The sequence below is a fragment of the Protopterus annectens genome, chromosome 5.part1, assembly GCF_019279795.1.
Source record: "Protopterus annectens isolate FY-2018-M chromosome 5.part1, PAN1.0, whole genome shotgun sequence".
Taxonomy (NCBI): Eukaryota; Metazoa; Chordata; order Ceratodontiformes; family Protopteridae; genus Protopterus; species Protopterus annectens.
Window position 1 is genome coordinate 309,257,397 of NC_056736.1, and position 23,793 is coordinate 309,281,189.

General features: G+C 42.2%; 1 protein-coding gene across 2 annotated transcripts in view; it reads left to right on the top strand.

Moving 5' to 3' along the window:
- Positions 1–23,793, top strand: part of UGGT2 (UDP-glucose glycoprotein glucosyltransferase 2) — a 4,352,373-nt gene that overhangs the window by 3,834,008 nt on the left and 494,572 nt on the right. For both annotated transcript variants that reach the window (XM_044072987.1, XM_044072988.1), the window contains one exon: positions 2,401–2,561. In XM_044072987.1, coding sequence (XP_043928922.1) covers positions 2,401–2,561 — 161 coding nt within the window. The remainder of the gene's footprint in view (positions 1–2,400; positions 2,562–23,793) is intronic.

A 23,793-nucleotide genomic window follows, 5' to 3' on the forward strand; every position in this document is an offset into this window, starting at 1 on the left:
ACCCTAACCCAGTTTGGTTTCATCAAAGGCAGGTCATGCCTACTCAACCTGGTGGACTTCTTTGAGAAGGTCACCAAAGCAATGGATGATGGCAAAATGGTTCACACTGCCTACTTTGACCTGGCCAAGGCATTGTTGACAACTCAAGAGTTTAGGTACAAACCTGTATGTCACCGGGTGGATAGTCAGCTGGCTCACAGACAGGATCCATAAAGTTAGAACTGGGGAGTTCACCTCTACAAAGAGGACAGTCACAAGTGGAGTCCCTCAGGGATAAGTTCTTGGACCGCTCCTTTTTGGCATTTACTTCTCTGAAGTCAAGCCCAATGTCAGTGGTCTCCGGCACACTAAATTTGCAGATGATTGCAAATTAGGAGCTGTCATTGAATCCCATACTGACACAAATGTTCTCCAGGAAGGGCTGACACAAACAACTGGTGTCAGAGCCATGGACTAAAACTAGATGCCAAGAAATGCATAATGGTAACTATCATATTGACAGCACACCCCTTAGAACTGACCCAGCAGTCAGGAACTTAGGGGCACACATAGACAGTAATATAGCATTTGACCATCATATGTCTGCAGTAGTGAGGAAATCATTCTGCATTGCTCAGCTTATAAGCAGAGGTATAGCATCTAAGTCCAAAGAAGTCATTGTTCCACTGTATTTGGCATTCATCAGATTTATCATTGAGTACAGTGTCCTCTTTGGTATGTACCTAATCAGGCATATCCAACAACTGGAATGTCCACAGAGGTTCCTCACTAAAAGAATACAGGGCGTAAGTAAAATGTCACATGCAGACCGCCTGAAGGCCTTATCCTTGTATTCTGTTTACTACAGGCTTTTGAGGGGAGATCTATGCCTGGCATACAGGGCATTGTCAGACCCCACTCTGATGGACCTCCTATATATCCACAAAACAAACAGCACCAGAATTACCTGTTCTAAAGATTTAAACCGTGGCCTGTGATATAAATAGGACCTGCTGAAGAGACAGATGGTATCCCAGAGACTACCCCATCTCTGGAACAGGCTTTTCATCCATATGAAGCAGAGTTCCTCCCTAACCCAATTCAAGTGCAACTTGGACAATTGAACGGGGAACAGGAAATTCATTCCTGGTTTGGCACCTGTCTCTCTAATGGACACAGGCAACCTGTAAATGGTTCATTTCCCAGGCTGCCGAGAACCTCTTGCTGTGAGGCAACAACGCTATTGCTGCACCACCTTGGCTACAGCCTAGTAAACATCTATGAACCTGTAAATGAACTGCCTTCTTAACAGCTATTACTGAAAACTGCAGCATTTTGCACTAAGGCATGTTCAGCTCCTGGAAAGTTCTGACTAGTGACTGACGCCTGTTATTCATGCGTCTACTGTTTTGTTAACATATCAGACAACCCATACTTTTCTACTTAATAGTGTGTGTTATAAACAACTGTGTATAACTGCTTGTGTAAATTAAATCTTCACTGTGCAGATAATCTTTGTACTTTTATCCTACCTGCTTCAGTATTTCTGGTTCATTTGGTTGCTTTTTAACCATTTCAGTTAATATGCTAAATTGTTGCCAATTTCTTTGATAATATACTATATTTCTTTTCCATTTGTCTTTTTAATTTGCATCACTTTTTATTGAAAAAGGCAACATTAGAGTAATTTTAAACTTCCCTGATTTTTTTATTCTTGCAGTTTTAGAATGTAAATCTTGATAAAAGTTCTTGAGTATTCTTTCCATTGTAATATTCAGAAACATGCTTCATTTTAGCTCTTCTAGCAAAAACACCAATTGGCTGACACTTTTTTTCTTTATTGTATTTCATTTTTACAACAAATTAAACATTTAGAGTGGAATTTACAAGTTTAACTGCAGGATGCTGCTACTTGTATATAGTAGTAGCAACTTCACTTAAGAGAATAGGGCCTGAATAAAAAAAACATGTACAGTTTAATAGGAGTCAGTTAATGACTGCTTAGAGGTCAAGGAAGGGCATCATGTTTTCAGGTCTATTCACTTCAAAATAAATTTTGCTCTCAAGCTCAGCTTTAACTTTTTTTGTTTTTTTTAGCTCAGGCAGCTTTGGGTTTATTTCATTTATACACAGAATAATCCATCATAAAGACAGCTATCGTTGTATTTCTGCATTATCTGCTTATATTGCAAATGCTGTTGTGGAAGGTGAATATACTAGACTTGCATTTTTATGCAGTTCATGAGGCAGATTGATAATCGATGTATGTTTGGTCTTTTTATCAGCTTATGCTGCATCAGTGAAGTACTATCAGTCAAAAATAACAAAATGCTTTGAGAGTGCTGAGAACTGTGTTTGTAGGGTATGAACTTGCTTCTAGGAATTAATATCCAGCACGTGTTAATAATTCTTATTGCTCAGATCGTAAGAGCTGACCTGAAGGAATTACGTGATTTGGATTTGGAAGGTGCACCTTATGGATATACTCCATTTTGTGATAGTCGTACAGAAATGGATGGCTACAGATTCTGGAAGGCTGGATATTGGGCTTCACATCTTGGGCACAGAAAGTACCATATTAGGTATGTGCAGTGCTGATCTTATTTCTTTAAAAGTGTACATATTTCATAACAGTCTGTTTCATGTAGAGGAGTATTCATCAAGTTCTTTAAATGCTGCAGTGTTGAAATTTCTTTGGCATAAAATATTTAATTGACGGTATAATTACTATAGCCATATTTCATCTGTCTTGGTGATAGATATCTTTATATTGATGGAAAGATGTTAGGAGGATAGTTACTAAGTGTCTCTACATTAGTTTAGTCTTTGAACTTGTGAAAGGTGGTGTAATGGATTGCTTCAATTCACTTTCAACACTTTTACGACATAGCTTTTCACGTGATATTTTCAGTCTGTTTTTTTTTATTTCATGTTATCATTCCAGATGCATTCCAGATTACATTCTTAGTGCTGGAACCAGTATCAATGCTTTTGTTCTCCAGAATGCTGGCTTGTCCCATTGCTTGTTTTAGTATGCTGTCCCATCAGCAAAAAGGGAGAAGGTTAATGTTTCAGTGCCAAAGGCCATCATACTGTGGGAACCAGGATTTTCTGATTGCCCTAACCAGACTCTTAAGCTTGTATGTGTGCAGTACACATAAGTGAACTGAGGTTATACACTTCTATACAGCCTCTGTATCAAGGTTATAGTGCATAGTACTCTTCAAAAGACTTGTCAGTGGTCTTCAGTAGGGAGAAATGTGCAGTTTCGTACTCCCCATGATTCCCCTCAGGGGAGAGTTGGCCTGCATCCACTCATTTTTTCTGTTCCTGGAGTCATGTTTGGCACACATTACTAGTCAAATATTGGTTACTTGTGATGCAACAGATACCTTGTCATTTCACCATTGGGGTAGCCCAATCAGATTAGATTCTTCACAAAATCTGTATGCCCACTCATTGTCATGCAGCATGTAAGGAAACATGGAAATTATATTGTGTTGTATTTTTGAAGTGTGCTGTCTTGCTGCAGATTTTTTTCAACAATCTAAGGGTAGAGTGAATCATTTTTGGAATCTCATGTTGTTGGAAGTAAGATAGGATGCTTATGGGTATTGCTCTGTTATGCCAACACATCCATTGCTTATGTCCAAAGGCATTAAAGGTGACTTTCTTAAGCTGGCCCATTTAGAATTACTAATACTGACCTCAAGGACCTGTAAGCTCACCTAATCTGTTTGATGTTCATCATTCCCATTGCTGTAGTAGCCTTTAGGCTATGTGGGTTGTTTCCCTGTCTAGGAAACAACAATCTGACAGCTTCCCAAAGCTCTGGCTTTCCCCCCACACCTTCACTGTGACTGCTGATTAGCTAGTCCCAAGGAAGGAAATCAGCAGTCACAGTGAAAATTTCTTTTAGCACTTTCTTACCTCCTTCAGAAGCATCTCTGGGGTTCACAGTAGCAGCTTGGCTAAGAGCTTTGTTTCTGGAAGCTAAGGCCCCATTGGGGAACCCCCACACACATGCACACACAGAGGAATTGTTGCCCTTTTAGGAAGATTCATTTATTTATTTATTTATTTATTTATTTTTAACTAAAAGTGATATTTTCTTCTTAAGAAACCCTGTCTTTTTTAATTAATAACAGAAAAAAATATTGTTCTACATTGGACAAACACATCGCATAGTAAAACACAGTTTTATTCTTCCGGTTCAACTCTGGTAGAATAAAATTGTGTTTTATTACATGTGACACGTTTGAGACATATCTCCAGTGTAGAATGTTTTTTTTCTGTTGTTTTAGGGCGTATTTCCTAAGCCAGAATCCTGTAAATTTTTTTCTTTTATTATATCAACATGAGAAGCTTCTTGTCAAGGACTGCTGTCTTAGTTACCAATGTTATTTGGCTAATTTGGGACTAATTTTGTATGGGTATATGATCTGCTTGTGTAAATGCTAAATTTTATGACTAAAAGATTTATTTCTGGACAAATAGGGGCATGTTTTTACAGTGTGGTGCTTATGATAACTTTGTGGCAACCTACCTGTAATTTTTCATTTTTCTGTGAGTGTTTTTAACATAGTTAAAATAGTCAGGCAACAATGTTGTGTGCTCCTTGTGCTTTTACTTTGTGAAGGGGCTGAGGCAAGAAATACGAGTGCAAGTGTGCTTCTTATATACACCAGGTGGCAACTTGTGTTCCAACCATGTCGCTCCAGCAAAGCTTACTGCTTTTGGCTTCTTTTCTTTGGCAACAGCATGTATACTTGCTCTTGTACTGTTGATTGCACTCCTGCTGTTCCTAGAAAGAAAAATACACTTACCATGGAGCCCTTGCTGTTGTCGCAGGCTCAGTCTATACCTCAGCTGATAGTGAGTGAACCTGCAGTGTCCATTGGTTGTTCCTCAGACCACATACTTACCTGTCTTGACTTCCTGTGGTGTAGTCCTTTCAGCACAAACCGAGTGTCAGCAACAATCCCCTCTTTGGCTGATCCAGCATATGATGTGGACATGGGAGAAACATCTTCTGTAGGGCTGAGTGATACTCCAGGAGATTCTTCATGGGTTAGCTAAGGAATATGTTCTTACCTTAACAAGGCATGCATTATAGGCTATGAATCCTGGCATCTAGAAGCCATTACATGTGAGCATTATCTGTAAACAAATTCCTGAAGAAACATAGTCTGATGATTCTGGCTATGACAGAGAATGGCGTTTCTTTTCCTTCAGATTTATAAGCCTCATTTTCTGACTGTGAAGAAAGTACAGATTTTTTTCCTCCTGGGAGAATTCTCTTTTAATCAAACCATAACCAAGATGAATGAGGTATTTTTTAGAAACAGATATTCCTCTTGAACTGAGGAGATATGATTTGATACAAAAAGATATTCCTCATTCTTCACATATCCCTCCTGTTCTACCAGCCCTGGAAGATATTTTGAATGCTGCCTGTAATCATCCTGATACCCAGCAATCAGTCCCTTAAAAAATGCAGATAAAGGTCTGCAAAGTGCTTCAGACTAATGCATTCTTTTCTCTCACCTTAGATCAGACCCAAATGCTATATTCACTGCATCTCCGGCTGGGAGTAGACTGGCTTTGCACCCGTTGACAAGGAAGCAAGGTGTTGAACCACCTAGGTAAGAAAACGGGTTCTTCTTCCTCTTTGGCTTTTAGAATTCTCAATTATCAAGCCTACATGTGGAAGTTTATACTATGTTATATGGATAGTCTGCTAGAGGGAACTTGCTACTTCACTTTCTACAGAAGAAAGTTGTTTTTGGAATCAGATTTCTTCCTTATCCCAGTTATCCAGATGTTTTGAACAGTGTGGATGATTATGTGGATACTGTGTCTTAAGACTACTGCCTGTATTTTCCAGGTAAATGTTGCAGAATTCTCCTTGACTCTGTCTGTACATTACCCTTTGGATTATCTACAGTTCTAAATGCTTAGAAACCACATGGTCAGTTCTCTGCATTACCCTTTGGATTTATCTACAGCTTCAAGTGTGTTCATAAAATGTTTAGCACCAATAGTTTATTGCAGACTAAATGACTTTCTCATTTTTACTTAATTGGGCAACTTACTTATCTTTGCAGAGTCTTTGTCCAGATGTTGGAAGTCATTATCATGGGTCATGCCTTTTTTGACCATTCTAGGCTTCCAGATAAATGTTGCAGAATTCTCCTTGACTCTGTCTCACAGGATTCTGTTTCTTGGCTGCCTTCTAGATACTTCACTTCAAACCACATTTTTGACACAAGGGATTGTGGACTTATATCTGAAATCTTTCCTGAGGTTCTCCAGTCAGTCACATAGTTCTGCAAGAGAATTTCTCTGGATCCTCGGGTTCATGGCTTCAGTGATTCTCATGATTCACTTAGTCAGGTTGCACATGAGTAAGATGCAGTGTCTTAAAAAAAAAAAAAACACTTGGACCCAGCAATTACGTTTTCTGGAGCATCAAATTGCAGTTTTGGGCTTTCTAAAAAATGGGGCTGCATTGGTGGAAAGAATAAATTCATCTAAACCCAGGTCCCTTTTTGTCCTCATACCCCTAACAAATCCGTTATGTAATGAGGAAGTCTGGAGTGTCAGAGAAGTATGTAAGAGTGGTACAGGATATGTACGAGGGTAGTGTGACAGCAGTGAGGTCTGCGGTGAAAGTGACGGATGCATTTAAGGTGGAGGTGGGATTACATCAAGGATCAGCTCTGAGCCCTTTCTTATTTGCAATGGTGATGGACAGGTTGACAGACGAGATCAGACAGGAGTCTCCGTGGACTATGATGTTTGCAGATGACATTGTGATCTGTAGTGAGAGTAGGGAACAGGTGAAGGAGACCCTGGAGAGATGGAGATAGGCACTCGAGAGAAGAAGAATGAAGGTCAGCAGAACTAAGACAGAATATATGTGTGTGAATGAGAGGGAGGGTAGAGGAATGATGAGGATGCAAGGAGTAGAGGTGGCGAAGGTGGATGAGTTTAAATACTTGGGATCAGTAGTTCAGAGTAATGGTGAGTGTGGAAGAGAGGTGAAGAAGAGAGTACAGGCAAGATGGAGTGGGTGGAGAAGAGTCTCAGGAGTGATTTGTGACAGACTAGTACCACTAAGAGTGAAAGGGAAGGTCTACAAGAGGGTGGTAGTGAGACCAGATATGTTATATGGGTTGGAGACAGTGGCATTGACAAAAAGGCAGGAGTTAGAGCTGGATGTGGCAGAGTTAAAGATGTTAAGATTTGCGCTGGGTGTGATGAGGGTGGACAGGATTAGGAATAAGTATATTAGAGGGTCAGCCTAGGTTGGAAGGTTTGGAGACAAAGCCAGAGAGGCAAGATTACGTTGGTTTGGACATGTGCTGAGGAGGGATGCTGAGTATATTGGGAAAAAGATGCTAAGGATGAAGCTACCAGGTAACAGGAAAAGAGGATGGCCTAAGATAAGGTTTATGGATGTGGTGAGAGAGGACATGCAGGTGGTTGGATTGACAGAGCAAGATGCAGAGGACAGGAAGAAATGGAAACAGATGATCCGCTGTGGTGATCCCTAATGGGAACAGCCGAAAGAAGATGATGGTGACCCCTAACAAATCTGTAAACACGTATGCCTCTGATTTTGCTTTGGGAGCAGTTTCCATGGAGATAAAGATGCAAGACCTGTGAAGTCATTCAGACAGACCAAAGCACATCGATATAAAGGAGATAATCACTGTGATCCATGCCTTGCAATTTCTCCATCACCTATGGTCAAAAGGACCTCTTCAGGTGATTACAGACAATACCACAATCATGTGGTATGTGAACAAGAAAGAAGGTACAAGGTTGTACTCCATATGCAGGCTTGCTATGATGGCTTGGGAGGTAGCTCTACAGCATTCCTTAACCCTTCAAGCATCTTAGATTCTGTCAGAGCAAACAATAGTGGTAGACAAGCTAAGCAGAACTAGGACAGACAATTAACAGAAAATGAGCAGGTGGGGGGGTCTTCCAGGAACTGATCCAGTTTTGGAGAGCACCTCAAATAGATCAGATTTGCCACCTTTCTAAACGGCAACTAAACAAATTCTGCACCAGGTCTCCTTGTAAGTAACCCTGGAAGATGGATACATTTTTCCTTTCACTGGGCTGGAATGCTCCTTTATGCTTTTTCCCCCTTTCCACTGATGATTCAGGAGGATTCACCAGAAGTCATTGTGATAATTCCCTTTTGGTCCAGGGCACATTGGATGTTCTTCATATTGATCAGTGCTGCAGTAGTCTAAGCTATGTGGGTTATATCCTGCATGTATTATAACATCAGACCAGCTTCTAAAGCTTCAGAGTACCTTCAGTGTGCCCAAACCAGTAGTCAGCTTGAGCCAAGCTGACAAAACATTTGGGCATCAAGCCCTTTAGAGCTTTCCTGCTACCAAAGAGAGAACTCCCCTGAGGGCTTTCAGAGATTGACAGCTTGTGTTATTCTACTTTTGGGGAAAAACATTCCACATGTAACTTTTAATGTTTTCACTTACTTTCTTGTGTAGGAACATATATTTTAAATTAAGAATATGTGTTTTTATTGAATGTCACACCACTTTACTGTACTTTTAAATGGGAGTGTTTTTTTCTGACAGTTTAAAAGCTAATTTAAACATTCTAAAACATTTTTTCCTGTTAAGAAACTGTGTTTAAATTAGTTTTGGGGGTTGTTAAAAGTGTACCAGAGTGCATTTTACTGTGTTTTACTGGAAAAAGTGACTTTAATGTTTCTAAGATTTTACCTGCTTGTGGTGCTTAGTTTGCCTGGGAAAGAAGCACCATTTTCGGCTTGGCCATAGAAAAATCCATGGGTCCAATGGTCAGTCCTTTTTCAAGCCACTAAAAGAAAAGTTAACTGAACACCCTTTGCCACCAGAGCAGGATAGCAGTATGTATTAGCTGTAGGTGGGTGACTCTGCTGTGGCAAATTGTCTCCTCAGACCAGTAATCTTTTTCTCATAATCCCTCTAGTGTTGTCCATACAGCCACTATGGACCGGGGGTTAGTCACGTCCTCTGTGGCTGTTGGTGTCCCCTCAGTGGGCAAGGGAAAGCCACTCTTGTCCATCCTGAAGAGGGAACAGGGAAAGTTTCCTGTTTTGTCAGAATGTTGTGCCCATTCCTGGGTAAGCTGTTGCTAGTAATAACACTGTTGACCCCATTTTTCCTGTCAAAAAGAAACTGAAAACTAAACGTATCTTTTTGTACAAGTCACTGCTCCTTGTTTCCAGAGTGTGTGTAGGACTCTGTTAATATTTCTTCCAGAGCTAAGGCCACTGGTACTGCTTTGAGGAGGTTTGCCTGGTTGTGTTCTAAGAACCTCCCAGATGATGATATAAATGATACTTTAAGTTCTGCTCTCAACAGACATTTACTTTTTGGCCCCTCTACTGCAGAGGTGATCAAAAAGTGTGATGAAAGTGGTAAGCTGATACTGAGAATCTTTTAAGATTTTTCAGCCCTCCTTTTTCAAATTTTCTAAGGGATTCTCTTACTCCTCATCCAGTACTGGCCAAAAAGAGACTAAACAGTCACAACAAAATGCAGGTAAATAGACGTTTAGAAGAAATAACAAGAGGATTCTAAAAAATTCTAGAACCTCCCAAAACCAAGGACAGTCCAACAAGTGTGAATGACTTTTTAAGGGACCTTGCTCTACTCTTCTACCCTGGGAGCCCTTTTCCATTCCAGAAAGTCTGAATTTCCACTTTTCGTTTTGGCAACAGTTTTAGATAAATGGGTTCTAAAGATCATTCATCAAGGTTACAGATAGCAGTGGAAGGAAATTCCTCCTTTCCAGGGGGTAATCTTTCATCAACCAGATCAGACTTTATTTCCACTTCTCCTTCATCACATGCTGTCCGAGGAAGAGATAGATGCAGTTCTTCCTTCCCAAGTGGGAACATTTTCTTATTCAAGGATGTTTTTAGTGCCTAAAGAAAAAAAAATGCTTGGAGTCCAGTTCTGGGTCTTTCTTTCCCAAACCATTTTGCGATGGTGCTGAAGTTCAAAATGCTGTCACTTCACTACCTGTTACCTTTTCTTTCTCGTGCAAGTTTCCTGGTAGCATTATTTTTAAAATGTGCTTATCGTCACATCCCTATTCATCCAGACTTCAGGCATTTCTTAAGGTTATCTGTGTCTGGATCACATTATCAGTTCTCTGCTTTTTCCTTTGGACTATCCATTACACCAGGTGTGTTAACAACGTGTCTAGCTCTAGTTGTAGCTCATTGCAGGCTACAGGGTAGCCACATTTTTCCATATTTAGTCAACTTGCTTATCTTGGTAGTCTTTTTCAAAGTGTCAGGAGTCTCTCAGTTCAGAAATCTTTTACACAAGCTGGGATTCTAAGAGAATATTCAAAAGTCTTTTTTAACTCGTTTACATAGGATTGTGTTCCTGGGGTGTCAGCTACATCAACAAGCAAGGGGGAACTAGGTCGTACCCCCTTTTAAAGCTAACCATTTTAGCTTGGGATATAGCTTCACAGCACAATCTCACTCTTCAGCCTTCTTATTTCCGTCAGAGCAAAATTATGTGGCAGGCTGAGCAGGACAAGGGACAGACCCTCACAAATGGAAACTAGGTCAGGGAGTCTTCCAAGATTTGATCCATCTGTGGGACTTCCTGAAATAGACCTGTTTGCCTTCTCTCTGGCAGTATTGTGTTCCAGAACTCCATGCAAAAAGGCCTGGAAGACGGATGCCTTTTCTTTTCCTTGGACAGGAATATTCCTGTATGCTTTTCCACCCTTTCCACTGATAACCAGGGTACTTCTGAAGTTTTCAGAAGGTATCCCCCTAAGATCATTGTGATGATTTCTTCTGGTCCAGGCAACAGTGGTTCTCCTTTCATTTGGAATTGGCCATGGACAATTATCACAAGCTACCTCATGGATTGCATCTACTTACACAAAGAACAGGAGTGTCTGATATATCCTGATCCCAAACAACTTCAACTGACTGTCTAAATGTTAGGCAATTATTCCCTTTAGGCACCTGTTTCCTGAAGACATGCGGCCAGGTAATAATAGAGACAAGAAAGTCTGCTGCTAGAAAATCCAATACTAGCAAATGAAAAAATGTTTTTTTGTTGGTGCCAACAATATAACTGGCACCCATTCAGGTCTAGTTTTTCTCTAGTTTTACAATATTTGTGTGAGTTATTATCCTTTGGCATTTCTTACTCCTCCAGCAAGGTTCATTTATCAGACATTTCAGTACATCTGCCCATGGATTCTCCTCTTTCAGTGTATTCCCATGTCAAAATGTTTTTGAACGGGGTTTTGCATAAGAGGCCTCCAAGAAAACTGATGGCCTCTCCATAGGATCTTAATTTTTTTGTTAGAGAAGCTAACACTTCAGTCATTTGAACCAGCTAACCTTGCAGACTTGAGGTTCTTAACACAGAAAGCAGTTTTACTGATGGCTGTGACTTCTGCAAGAAGAGTATCTGAGGTGCAGGCTTTTATGGTGAGTCAACCATATCTCCCTTTCCGTAGGAGCAGGGTATATATGAGAATTAATCCTCCTTATATGCCTAAAGTGATATCCAAGTTTACTTGAAGTAATACTATCCATCTCCCCATTTTCTTTCTTGAACCTAAAATGATGGAGAAAGAATACTTCTTACCTTGGATGTCCACAGACAACTCAAGTACTTTTTTGATAGCACTAAATCTTTCAAGATCTTCATTTCAGTTGTTCATGTCTTGTGAAGTTAATAAGAAGGGACAGCCTGTGTCAAAGCAGACTATTTACAAGACATTTTTCAAAGCTATTACTTGTTATAACTACCACAACAAAACTATTCAAGTCAGGGTCAAGGCCCACTGGATCAGGGCCTTGGATTCATCTATGGCTCCTTGGGAAGGATTGCATTTTAGAAATATTCTAGAAGAAGCAACTTAGTCCTCTCTAGGCTTGATTCCTTCTCTAAGTGTGTATCAGGCTTTGCTAGGACCATTCTCCAGGGGCTCCTGGACTTTTCACCTTTCTCCTCCCAAATGTAGTAAACTAGGTTAATTTACCTTTTTTTAATTTCTCCAAGTCTTTTGGGTTCTAATACCATTATGGGAATGGACCCCATTCCTAAGTTAGTGTGATTAAAGTTTATAAAATTAGTATTATTTCCATCTCTTATGTTAGCCAGAAGTGTTCTTCACAGCACCCACAATGTGCCCGGTAATGACTCCTGCAATTTGTATGGAGTTACATGTATCGGTAACGTATCTAAGCATGATTGTATATAGTCCACTATCTTGGGCCACTACTATTAACATTTCGTCTTTTGGTTTAAATTCACCTCTCCTTAACCATCCCGGAATTCGATTCTGAATAAATGAGGTTGCTCCAAGAGTTTCCTATACTTGCAACTAGATTTATGCATTTTCCACATTTCTTGCCTTCTCATGTAATCCTTCACCTTATATTCTTTCTTTTGTTTTTTGGCACATTCAGTTGCTTTCTGATTTTTATCTACTTCTGATTTGATTTCCATTCCCTCTTGATGCTGATATGCTTCTGCTAAACTAAGCAAGGAAGTTATCTTACACTTATTCTCCTCATGTTTCAAAACTTTCACTACATGTGGGTCTTGTGAGGTCAGCAGATATGTATGCAGTCCCACAAATGCAGATCTATATATGCAATCAGTTTTGAGGAGGCCCATACCTCCTTCAGAATGGAGAATATATAATATTGGTATGCACTGATTTTTATAAATCATTTGATGAGTATAAGCATCCTTCTTGTTTTCTTGTCCAACCTATTCAACACCTTTTGGGGCTAGTCAGTCACTCCAAAACTGTAAGTTAGGACTGGAAGAGCAAATTGGTTTATAGGTTGGACTTTGTTCTTAGATGTCAGCGCTGTTTTCATTATTAAGTCTTCTAAAATATTCCTTACTAAGTTTGATTTGCGTTTGTTCATGTTTTATTGTTGATCCTTCATCAGTTCCCAAATATGTGTAGTTTTAAATCATCTAAAAAAAAGAAATGAGAAGTCTTTGCATTGTGTTGTATTCTGGGAGCCAAATCATAGTCATGACGTAATCTGTTAAGTAGACAATTTAATGGGGTTAAGGCAAGACAAAAGAGCATCAGTGACAGCAAGTCACCCTGGAGTATCCCCCTTTTAATTTTTATTCCTGGAATAATAATTTGTCCTTTATCATCATCACTGTTTCATGGTCATTGTAGTATAATCGATCAGTGTAGGGTGTATCTTATACATTTTTAAGCAGTCTTCTCCATGAATGTGGGATACTGTCAAATGCTTTTTATAGTCTATCCATGCCATACTTGGATTCTTACCCTTTTTACAGTTCTCCATTATGACTTTAACAGCAAATGATCATTTGTTTCATACAAATGCCAATAAATAAATGGATTTTTTTTATTACCCTTTTGTTCTATTGCTATGATTGAGTTTTCTTCTAAATGATTAAAAACTCTGTCATCAGCAATTCCAGTGTCTAGTTTATACATTGTCGGAGGGCATGTTATTGGTCAGTAGTTTTTAGGATAGCTTGCACATTCACTGTTAAGTAGGAGTATTGTTTTTCCTATTGTTAACCAGGCTGGTGTCTGGTCAGGGTGCGCTTATAAAAAGTTCTTACTCGTGGCTAAATCCTCATGTAAAGATGGTAATACTTTTAGCCAGAAGTTAGGTACTGTATCTGGGCCTGGGGTTTTCCAATTAGGAGCTTTTCTTAACTTTATTTCAATCTCTCTGGCCATTACTTCATTCCATTTCCTGTACATTTGAAGTTCTTATTCATTTACTTCTATCCATTTATCATCTTTATGTTCTGCAGGATCTTCATAGATATTTCTCTAAAATGTATCTATTTCTTCTTTTTGGTGGTGTTTCACTTCCTTTTGCCTTGTTTCCCAGTTCTCTATAAAACTTTTTTGGATAATCAGTAAATTGCTTATTGTGTAGTTTTCCTTTATATTTATGTGCATATCTTCTACGTTTTTCTGTCTGTGTTGATATTTTTAGTTTATTATTTGCAGTAGTGCAAGATACATCCTAATCTGTTCTGATACTGCTCATTGCTTTTATCGCGTCTATCTTTCTGAGTATCTTTGTTGATCTGTTCCTCTTCTATACTCTTCTAACAGTGACACTTCTTGTCTTACTTGCTTTATAGTTTTCTCTATTCGATACTTCCACAATGGCATTTGATTTCTCCCCTTCCTTTCCCTTATTACCCTGTGTTTTTGCGGTAAGACTTTATCTGTTAATGTGAAGTTGTTCTATCTCGCCGTTCATTCTTACTGATGGGTTCAGAGCCAATCCCTCGGCTCTGAGTCGGCCTACTACAAAGCTCGAGGTTTCCAAATAGCTCGAGGCCAAGTCTCTATCCCATGATGCACCTAGAGTTACCTCAGCATTAGACTTAACCTTTAGTAGTCTACAGTTTAGTGATGGTTACTATTGATATATCTGCTAGAAAAAGAAATGCGTGTGCGTAATTTTCTTAGCCCCAGTTAAGGGCTTTTGTGATTATATTTAGCCTGTTTTTATTAGAAGGCTTATTTATATTTCTGCTTGTTGTTAGCCTTAGTTTGAAGGGATTGTGTGTTTGTGTGTATATTTAGCCTTTTTTTATTAGAAGGCTAATTCATATTGTTGTTGTTGTGTGTGTCCATTTTTTCTGTCATGGCTGATGACAAGGACAAACACCCTAAGTCAGGGTATAAAAAAATGCCCTAAATGTGGGCAGAAGATGTCTGTTACTGACAGCCATGTCAATTGTGTCTACTGCTTAGGTGCCTTGCACTTACAAGAAACATGTTCCATATGCCATTCCTTTTCTTCTCGGGTTCTCCAAGAGAGAAAGAGGAAACTTCTTGACAGGAGTTTGTTGAAACCTTCTTTCCAGGAGGCTTTGACTGACCAGAATGGCTTTAGTAAGTCCTCAAAGTCCTCCAAGACTTCTGTGGATTCAAAAAAGTCTATGACATCGGCTCCACAGGTCTCGGAGCCGACTGTTTTTCTTTTTGGAGCCAGTCCCCGGTTTTGGAACTGGTATCCAAAATTCCAAAATCTCCTCTACTTAAGTCGGTGCCATCGATCCATTCATCTTGGTCTTCTGTTAACCTTTCAGATTTGGATGTGAATCGTGTGGTGCAGAAGCTTTTACAGGCACCGGCCTTTGCAAAATTATCGGCTCCGACCCAGGCGGCTTTGGAGCCGAAGACCCTTATGCCAGCTATAACTCTTCCTACTCCAAGCCATATTTGGAGCCAGAGGAGTCAGACTTGCTGATTGTGGAGCCTTCGGAGCCGACGCCTACTCGAGTGTCTTTGGCTCCGTTCACTCTGATGTCCTCTGCGCCGATCGAGGACTCTAGGAGCCGACACATTCTGTTCGGGTGCTGGGAGAATAGTCGAACCTACTTGTCATTTCTGACTCTGCCACTCGGGGCTGCGGCTCGGATTAGCTCAGCTCCTACCTTGGGCTTGGAGCCCACTGTCCCAGTGCTGGGGGTATCGACAGTTTCCTCGGACCCGTTGGTCCCTTCGCATCAGAGCAGGGGTGCCTTCTAAGCCATGCGGAGAGTTATGTCCCCCAAGACATCCTCACTCTCCGGTCCGGCTTTTTCATCCCCTAAAGCACCTGTGTCTGCTTCTGCTTCACAGATCCTGGCAAGGCACAGAGATCCAGAGCCTCAGGAAGCCCCATTGGATGGCCCATGTTCTTCTCAGACCTCACCAGAAGCTCCCACTGATGAGGTTCCCAGGAAGAGTGTGTGTAAGAGGAAACATAGGTGACTCTATAGTCAGGCACACAGATGTGTTCCACTCACTAGACTAAACAAGGAGAAAGTTACTGTTAGCTGTCTGTCAGGTGCCAGGATCCGCCACATAACACATGCACTCAGGTCACTCCACAATAAGTACAAATATGACACTGTCATTGTCCATGTTGGTGTGAAAGACCTGAGACATACCTCCCTGGACTACATGAAAAGAGACATGGAGGAGCTCTCCGATCTTGTATCCCAGGCAGGTATGACCCTAACCCTGAGTAGCATCCTGCCATCACCCAGAATGATACCACAGTACAAGGACAAAATGATTGACTTCAACAATTGGCTAAGATTCTGGCGTCATTCTAAGGGGATCCAGTATTTGTCTGCCTGGGATGACATGATCGACAGTCCACGATGCTTTGCTAGAGATGGCCTGCACCTGTCACCCTTAGGATTCCAGATACTGGCTAAGGCTCTTGCCACCCATATAGTGCCTTTTTTAGGCAAGGTTCAAATGACAAATTCACCACCATAACAGGTACAAGCAAGCAAAAACTGAGGGTAATGCTACTCAATGCTAGAAGTCTAAACCTCAAAATGCACTCACTCGAGGCACTCCTTAAAAGGGAGGACATTGACATCTGTGCAGGGACAGAGACCTGGTTCAAAGCTTCAGAGAGCACCCCTGCATTACCAGGCTTCAATTCATACCACACCTTTCGGCCACCTAACCCAGGAAGAAGCACTGAAGGCGGAGGCGTGTCATATTCATTAAGGATATCCACACCTCCAGGCTAGTTGCACAGCATAATGCATCCGAGATTATCCAAGTGCAACTATCTCTGGGCAAGACCGCAATCCAAATTGTAGCTTGCTACAGACCCCCCACCATGCCCCAGGATTCACACACCTCATTTCTTGATACACTGGAAAGTATTAGGGTACAACCCAACACCCTAATAATGGGTGATTTCAACTACCCCACAATTAACTAGGAAAACTACTCATGTACCAACTCTTTTGCTCAACGTTTTCTAGAATTCATAAATTCCAACGCCTTGGATCAACTTATTCACAACCCCACCAAGGGCAGCAATATCCTAGACATGGTCATTACCAACATGGGAAACCGGTGTTCCACACCAGAGGTCAATTCCTCGTTGGTCAGATCCGACCTCAAGCTAATCAGCCTAGACATCCACATCCCAACCCCACCCCCAATTAGGGAAACCATTGTAAAAAACTTCTCCAAAGCCAACTTCACACTTCTTAAGACAGAAGTGGCAGACTTCATGACACCCATGCAGACGGACAATAGAGGTATGACTGCAGAATCCTACACAAATGCACTTTATAAGCACTTACACGAGTGCATGGATCATGCTATCCCTAATAGAACCAAGATGTTATCCTCCAAAAAAAGGAAGCCAATCTGGTGGTCCTCTGCCATAAACAAACTCTACAACAGAAGAAAGAAACTGTTGCAAAAAAGAGTAAAATCCCATGACTGAATGGAAACTCTATAATATAACATGTGGACAAACTACAAAAGGGACTCACTGAAAACTGAGACAGATATCAAAGCCAACCTAATGCTCAATGCCAAAAAAAAAGTATTGTCATCCCTTTTTGAAAACTCTGTACCCATGAACTTCCACTGGCTGGTAGTCTACTTAATGCCGAAAATGTGATATGAGGACTTGGGACACAGGTGGACAGTAGTATCTCCTTTGATAATCACTTCGCCACAGTGGTCAGGAAATCCTTCTACATGGCTCATCTCATCACAAAAGGATTTTCATCCAGAAAAAAAGAGGTCATTGTTCCCCTCTACTCATCACTCATTAGACCCATTAGAGAGTACAACGCCCCTTTTGGTATGTACCTCACAAGACATCTACAACAACTGGAAAGACCACAGAAATACCTCACAAAGAGGATTACTGGCCTCAAACAGATGCCCTATGCAGACCGTCTCAAAAAACTACAGCTTTACTCCATCGCATATCGCCTACTCAAGGGTGATCTCTGCCTAACATACAAAGCTATGTCAAACCCATAGCTGTTGGACATGCTCCACTTAAAGAAATCCCAATCCCTCCGAGCTACACGCTCTAGGGACCTAAACCTTGCCACCACAATAAACAGAACATGCTGGAGGGATAGATTCCTGTCCCAGAGACTTCCCATACTCTGGAACAGACTACGTATCTATGTCAAACAGAGTTCCTCATTAGCACTCTTCAAGAAAAATCTTGATGATTGGATGGGAAATGGGAAATTCACCCCGGGGATCACTTCTGTGGCTCTGCTCGACAGGGGCACAGGAAATAATTTTCTTGGGTGGCAAAAGCCAGGGTACATTTTTGGCTAGGTTTGTATGGGCCCTAGGGTCGATAGCCTAGCACCTACCTATGAACTCCCCTCAGGAGTCCCTAACATCCGATACTGACTTGGATGAATCAGAACGGTCCACACGGTCCCCCTCTGAGGATATCTCATTTGCAGAGATACTTGAAATCCTTAGGCAGAAGGGTGACTGGCAGTCCACCAACCCTACTGAAGATGAGTTGGTTCTCCAGAAGGCTTTCGGGGCTCAGCCCTCCACCTCTTGGGTGTCTCCGCCCTTCGATGAGCTTATGCAGTTGGTCTCACGAAGGGTGTGGGAGTCTCCTGACACCATGGAGCCTGTCCCTAGGAGGCCTAATAAGTTCATATCTCCCCCCAAGATAAATCCTTCTTGACCAAAGGTGTGCCAGTTAATGCCATGGTGGTGGCGACAGCCACCAAAAAGAAAATGTCTGAAACGTACTCGTCTGTCCATCCTCCTAACAGCGACTCTAAGATCATGAATAGATATGGGAAGCGCATGTTTAGTTCAGTGACTTTTGTTCGCTTAACTATTTAACCCCTTTCATGAGACTACAAAGAGATCTCCTTAAAGAGCTGGGAGATACTATTCAGGGTACAGTAGCTGCAGAAGCTACAGATAAAGTTGCCTCCCAGCTTGCTACTCTCAACTCCATTTTCAACTCGTCCATGTGCCTCATTTCATATGCAGCTGATGGAACGAGCAGGGCAGCGGGTACAGGAGTTGCTTTTAGGAGACACTCCTGGATGCACTTGTCTTCCTTCACGGAACCCTTCAAGTCATCCTTTGTGAATACCCCTTTTAATGGCTCGTCCCTTTTCGGGCCCAAAGTTAAGTAAACTTTGACCAGGTGTGAGCAGGAGGGAAAGACTCTGTCTGCCGTCGGAGTCTGTTTTTCCACTCCTACCAGACCCTACGCCAAGGGTCAAAGGGGAGGAAAAATGTGGTTCCGAAAAGCCTAAGGAGTCTTTCAAGACACAAGTGGTGAACCCCCCTCCAGGGGCAGAGCAAGGGGCAATAATGGAAGATGCCGCCCTCGCGGCAGAGGGGGCCCGCAAAACCAGGGTGATAGAGATCACTTCTTTGGGAAGCCCTACCAGTGCTCCTGAAAGGAGGTCTGACTGTCCTGCTCTGGAGGCAGTCAGGGGTCACTTAACTTTGTACCCAGACGCCTGGCTCAAAATAACGTCAGCTCAGTACAAAGTATCATTTCCAGAGGTTACTTCATTCCATTGGCCATACCCCCTCCACTGACAAGAAAAAACCCGGACGTTCCACCCAGTTACCGAGAACAAACAACGTAGATGTCCAGACGTTGCTAAGAAAAAGAGTCATCCAACCAGTCCCAGCAGACCAGACAGGATCTAGAACTTACTCAAGATTCTTTTTAGTTCCAAAAAAGACAGGGGACCTAACACTTTAGTCATAGGTGACAATATAGTGAGGCACACTGATGTCCCACTCACCAGGCTGAACAAGGAGAAAATTACATTCAGCTGCCTGTCGGGTGCCAGGATCCGCCACATAACGCATGCACTCAAGTCACTCCACAACAAGTACAAATATGACTGTGTCATTGTCCATGTTGGAGTGAATGACTTGAGACATACCTCCCTGGACTACATGAAAAGAGACATGGAAGAGTTCTCGGATCATGTGGCCCAGGGAGGTATGACCCTAGCCCTGAGTAGCATCCTGCCTTCACCCAGAATGATACCACAATATAAGGACAAAATGATTGACTTCAACAATTGTCTAAGCTTCTGGTGTCATTCAAAGGGGATCCAGTATCTGTCTGCCTGGGACGACATGATCGACAGACCACGATGCTTTGCCAGAGATGGTCTGCACTTGTCGCCCCTGGGATTCAGGTTACTGGCTAAGACTCTTGCCACCCCTTAGTGCCTTTTTTAGGCAAAGTTCAAATTACAAAACCACCACGGTAACAGGTACAAGCATGTAAATTCTGAAGGTAATGCTACTCTATGCAAAAATTCTAAACCTCAAAATGCACTCTCTCGAGGCACTCCTAAAAATGGAGAACATCGATATCTGTGCAGTAATTGAGACCTGGTTCAAGACTCCAGAGAGCAACCCTGCAGTACCAGACTACAACTCTTACCACACTTTTCGGCCACCAAACCAGGACAGAAACACTAAAGGTGGAAGAGTGTCCATATTCACCAAGGATATTCACACTACCAGGCTAGTTGTCCAACACAATGCGTCTGAAATTCTCCATGTGCAACTAACACTAGGTAAGACTGAAAAACAAATTGTCGCTTGCTACAGATCCCCCACCATTCCCCAAGATTCTCACTACACCTTTATAAATATACTGGAAAATATTAAGATACAACCAAACACCCTAATACTGGGTGATTTCAACTACCCTGCCATTAACTGGGAAAACTACTCATGTACCAACACCTTTGCCCAATGGTTCTTGGAATTCATAAATTCCAACGCCCTGGATCAACTAATCCATAGTCCCACCAGGGGCTCCAATATCCTAGACCTGATCATTACCAACATGAGAAATTGATGCTCCACACCTATGGTCACCCCCTTGTTGGTCAGGTCTGACCAATAAGCTAATCACCCTTAACATCCACATCCAACCCCCCAGTAAGGAAACCTCCATAAAAAATTCTCCAAAGCCAAATTCATGCTACTCAAGTCAGAAGTGACAAACTTCATGACACCCATGCAGACGGGAACTGAAAGTTCGACTGCTGAATCCTACACTAAAGCACTGTATGAGCACATCCACTCATGCATGAATCGTGCCATCCCAAATAGAACCAAGATGCTCTCCTCCAAAAAAAGAAAGCCAATCTGGTGGTCCCCTGCCATAAACAAACTTTACAACAAAAGGAAGAAACTGTTGAAGAAAAGAGGAAAATACCAGGATGCAAAAAACTCCCTTACCAGCCTCAGTAAGAAGCTGAGATCCCTCATAAAACCCTCCAAAGCTAGTTATGAAAATAAAATTGCCAAAGATTCCAAAGACAACCACAAGGCATTCTATAACTATGTGAAGAATCTAAATGGCAATGCTCAGATCTGCTCTGAGCTACAACAGAATGGCATTAAATATACTGATCCCAAGGATATTGCCAATATCCTGGCAGATCAATTCAGTGCCAACTTCACCCCCCTCTCTCACCCCTAAATGGCCCATCTCAATACCAGAGGATTGCCAAATTCCAGTAATAACAGCCACAGAGGTAAAAATCGTGATCTCCAAAGCTGAGAATACAGCATCCATGGGATCAGATGACATCCCGGGCTGTGTATTACATGAACTACAAAATGAACTGGCACCTCACCTAAGTGTCATGTTTAATCATAGCCTCACCTCAGGCTTCTTGCCCACTGAGTGGTGCATCGCTACAGTTATCCCACTCCACAAGGGGGTTCCACCTTGGATCCCAGGAACTACCGCCCCATCAGTCTGACGAGCCTGATCTGCAAGGCCATGGAACATATTATCATGGAACTTATAAACAAAGACATTGGCAACCTTCAAACACTGGACCCCACCCAGTTTGGGTTCGTGAAGGGCCGATCTTGTCTCCTGAACCTGATTGACTTCTTCAAATCAGTCTCCAGACCCGTGGAAGAGGGTAAGGTGGTCCACACAGCCTATCTGGACCTCGCCAAGGCCTTTGACACCATCCTCCACACTCCGGATTCATAGATAGACTTACTAAGCTGGGCATCAATCCCTACGTCACTCGATGGGTTGCTAACTGGCTTACTGACAGAACCCACACTGTAAAAGTAGCCTACTCCAAATCCAGCTCCAGACAAGTGACAAGTGGAGTACCTCATGGTTCAGTCCTGGGACCGCTAAGGGTCCCTAAGGACTCTGGCTAACACTGGGAGCCATTATTGAATCCCCAAATGATTTGGCTACTCTACAAAAGGGCCTTACAGAAACAGATGCTTGGTGCCAGAGCCATGGGCTCAAGCTCAATGCCAAGAAATGTATAGTTATCCCCTTTGGGAAAAAACATGTACCCATGAATTACCACATAGGTGGCAGTACACTAAACACCGAAAGTGTGATAAGAGACTTAGGGACACAGGTGGACAGTGGTCTCACCTTCGATAACCACATCACCACAACAGTCAGGAAATCCTTCTCTGTGGCACACCTCATCACTAAGGGCTTTTCATCCAGGAAAAAGGAGGTCATTGTCCCACTGTACTCATTCCTAATTACACTCATTATAGAATACAACGCCCCATTTGGTATGTACCTCTCAAGACATCTGCAACAGCTGGAAAGGCCACAGAAATACCTCACTAAAAGAATCACAGGCCTAAAGCAGATGCCCAATGCTGACCGCCTTAAAAAACTCCATCTATACTCTGTTGCATATCGTCTACTCAGAGGTGATCTCTGCTTAACATACAAGGCAATGTCAAACCTAGAGCTGTTGGACATGCTACATTTAAAGAAATCCCAATCCCTCAGAGCCACATGCTCCAGGGATCTAAACCTTGTCATCACAATAAGCAAAACATGCTGGAGGGATAGGTTCCTGAACCAGAGACTCCCCAGACTCTGAGCCCATACATGTCAAGCAGAGCACCTCTTTGGCCCTCTTCAAAAGGAACTTTGACGATTGGATGGGAGAAAGGAAATTCACCCCGAGGATCACGTCAGTCGCCCTGCTAGACAGGGGTCTAGGGAAGTAAATAGTGTAAGAAGAAATAGCCAGGGAATTGTTATGGCTAGGCTTGTATAGGCCCTAGGGCTGATAGCCTAGTATCAGCCTATGAACCTATGAGTGGAGACCTATGTTGGACCTCAGCAGACTAAACAGATCTGTCAAGAAAGAGAAGTTTTGGATGGTCACTCTTCAGTCGATACTTCCCTTCTTAGGGAAAGACAATTGGATGTGCTCAATATATCTCCAGGATGCGTACTACCACATAAAAATGGCCAGGCCATCCAGGGATCATCTGCGCTTCCGGCTAGGAGCCAGTCATTACCAGTTTTGAGCCCTGCCCTTTGGTCTCACTACAGTCCCCCCCCCCCCCCCCCCGAGTGTTCACCAAATGCATGACAGTGGTCACAGCTCACAGCTCACCTGAGACGTTTAGGATTCCAGGTGCTTCTGTACCTAGACGATTGGCTCCTCACCGCCACCACCAGTCATCAACTCATTCAGGCCAGGGAATCCACTCTGTCACTCTGCAACCAGCTGGGCATTACAATAAACTCAGAAAAATCTGCCTTGTCGCCATCGGAGCAGAACTGGACACCACCACCACCACACTAAGACTTCCAGTCGAAAGAGTCTTACTACTCCATCAGCAGGTCCGCATTCTAATATCCAAAAACAAGGCTCCAGCATCAGAAGTTCTGAAATTGTTAGGTATGATGGCAGCAGCAATTCTGGCCATACCACTAGGTTGTATGCACATGTGGATATTGCAATGGCTATTGTTCACTTAATGGTCTTACCAAGGGATCCCCATGTCTCACCAGATAATGATCACAAACTTCTGCAAGAAGGATCTTCAGTGGTGGTTGACTTTACTTCATGTTACGATAGGACATCCATTTGTTTTAACCCCACCGGCGGACACAGTGACCACGGATGCTTCCCTGATAGGGTGGGAGGGGATTTTCAG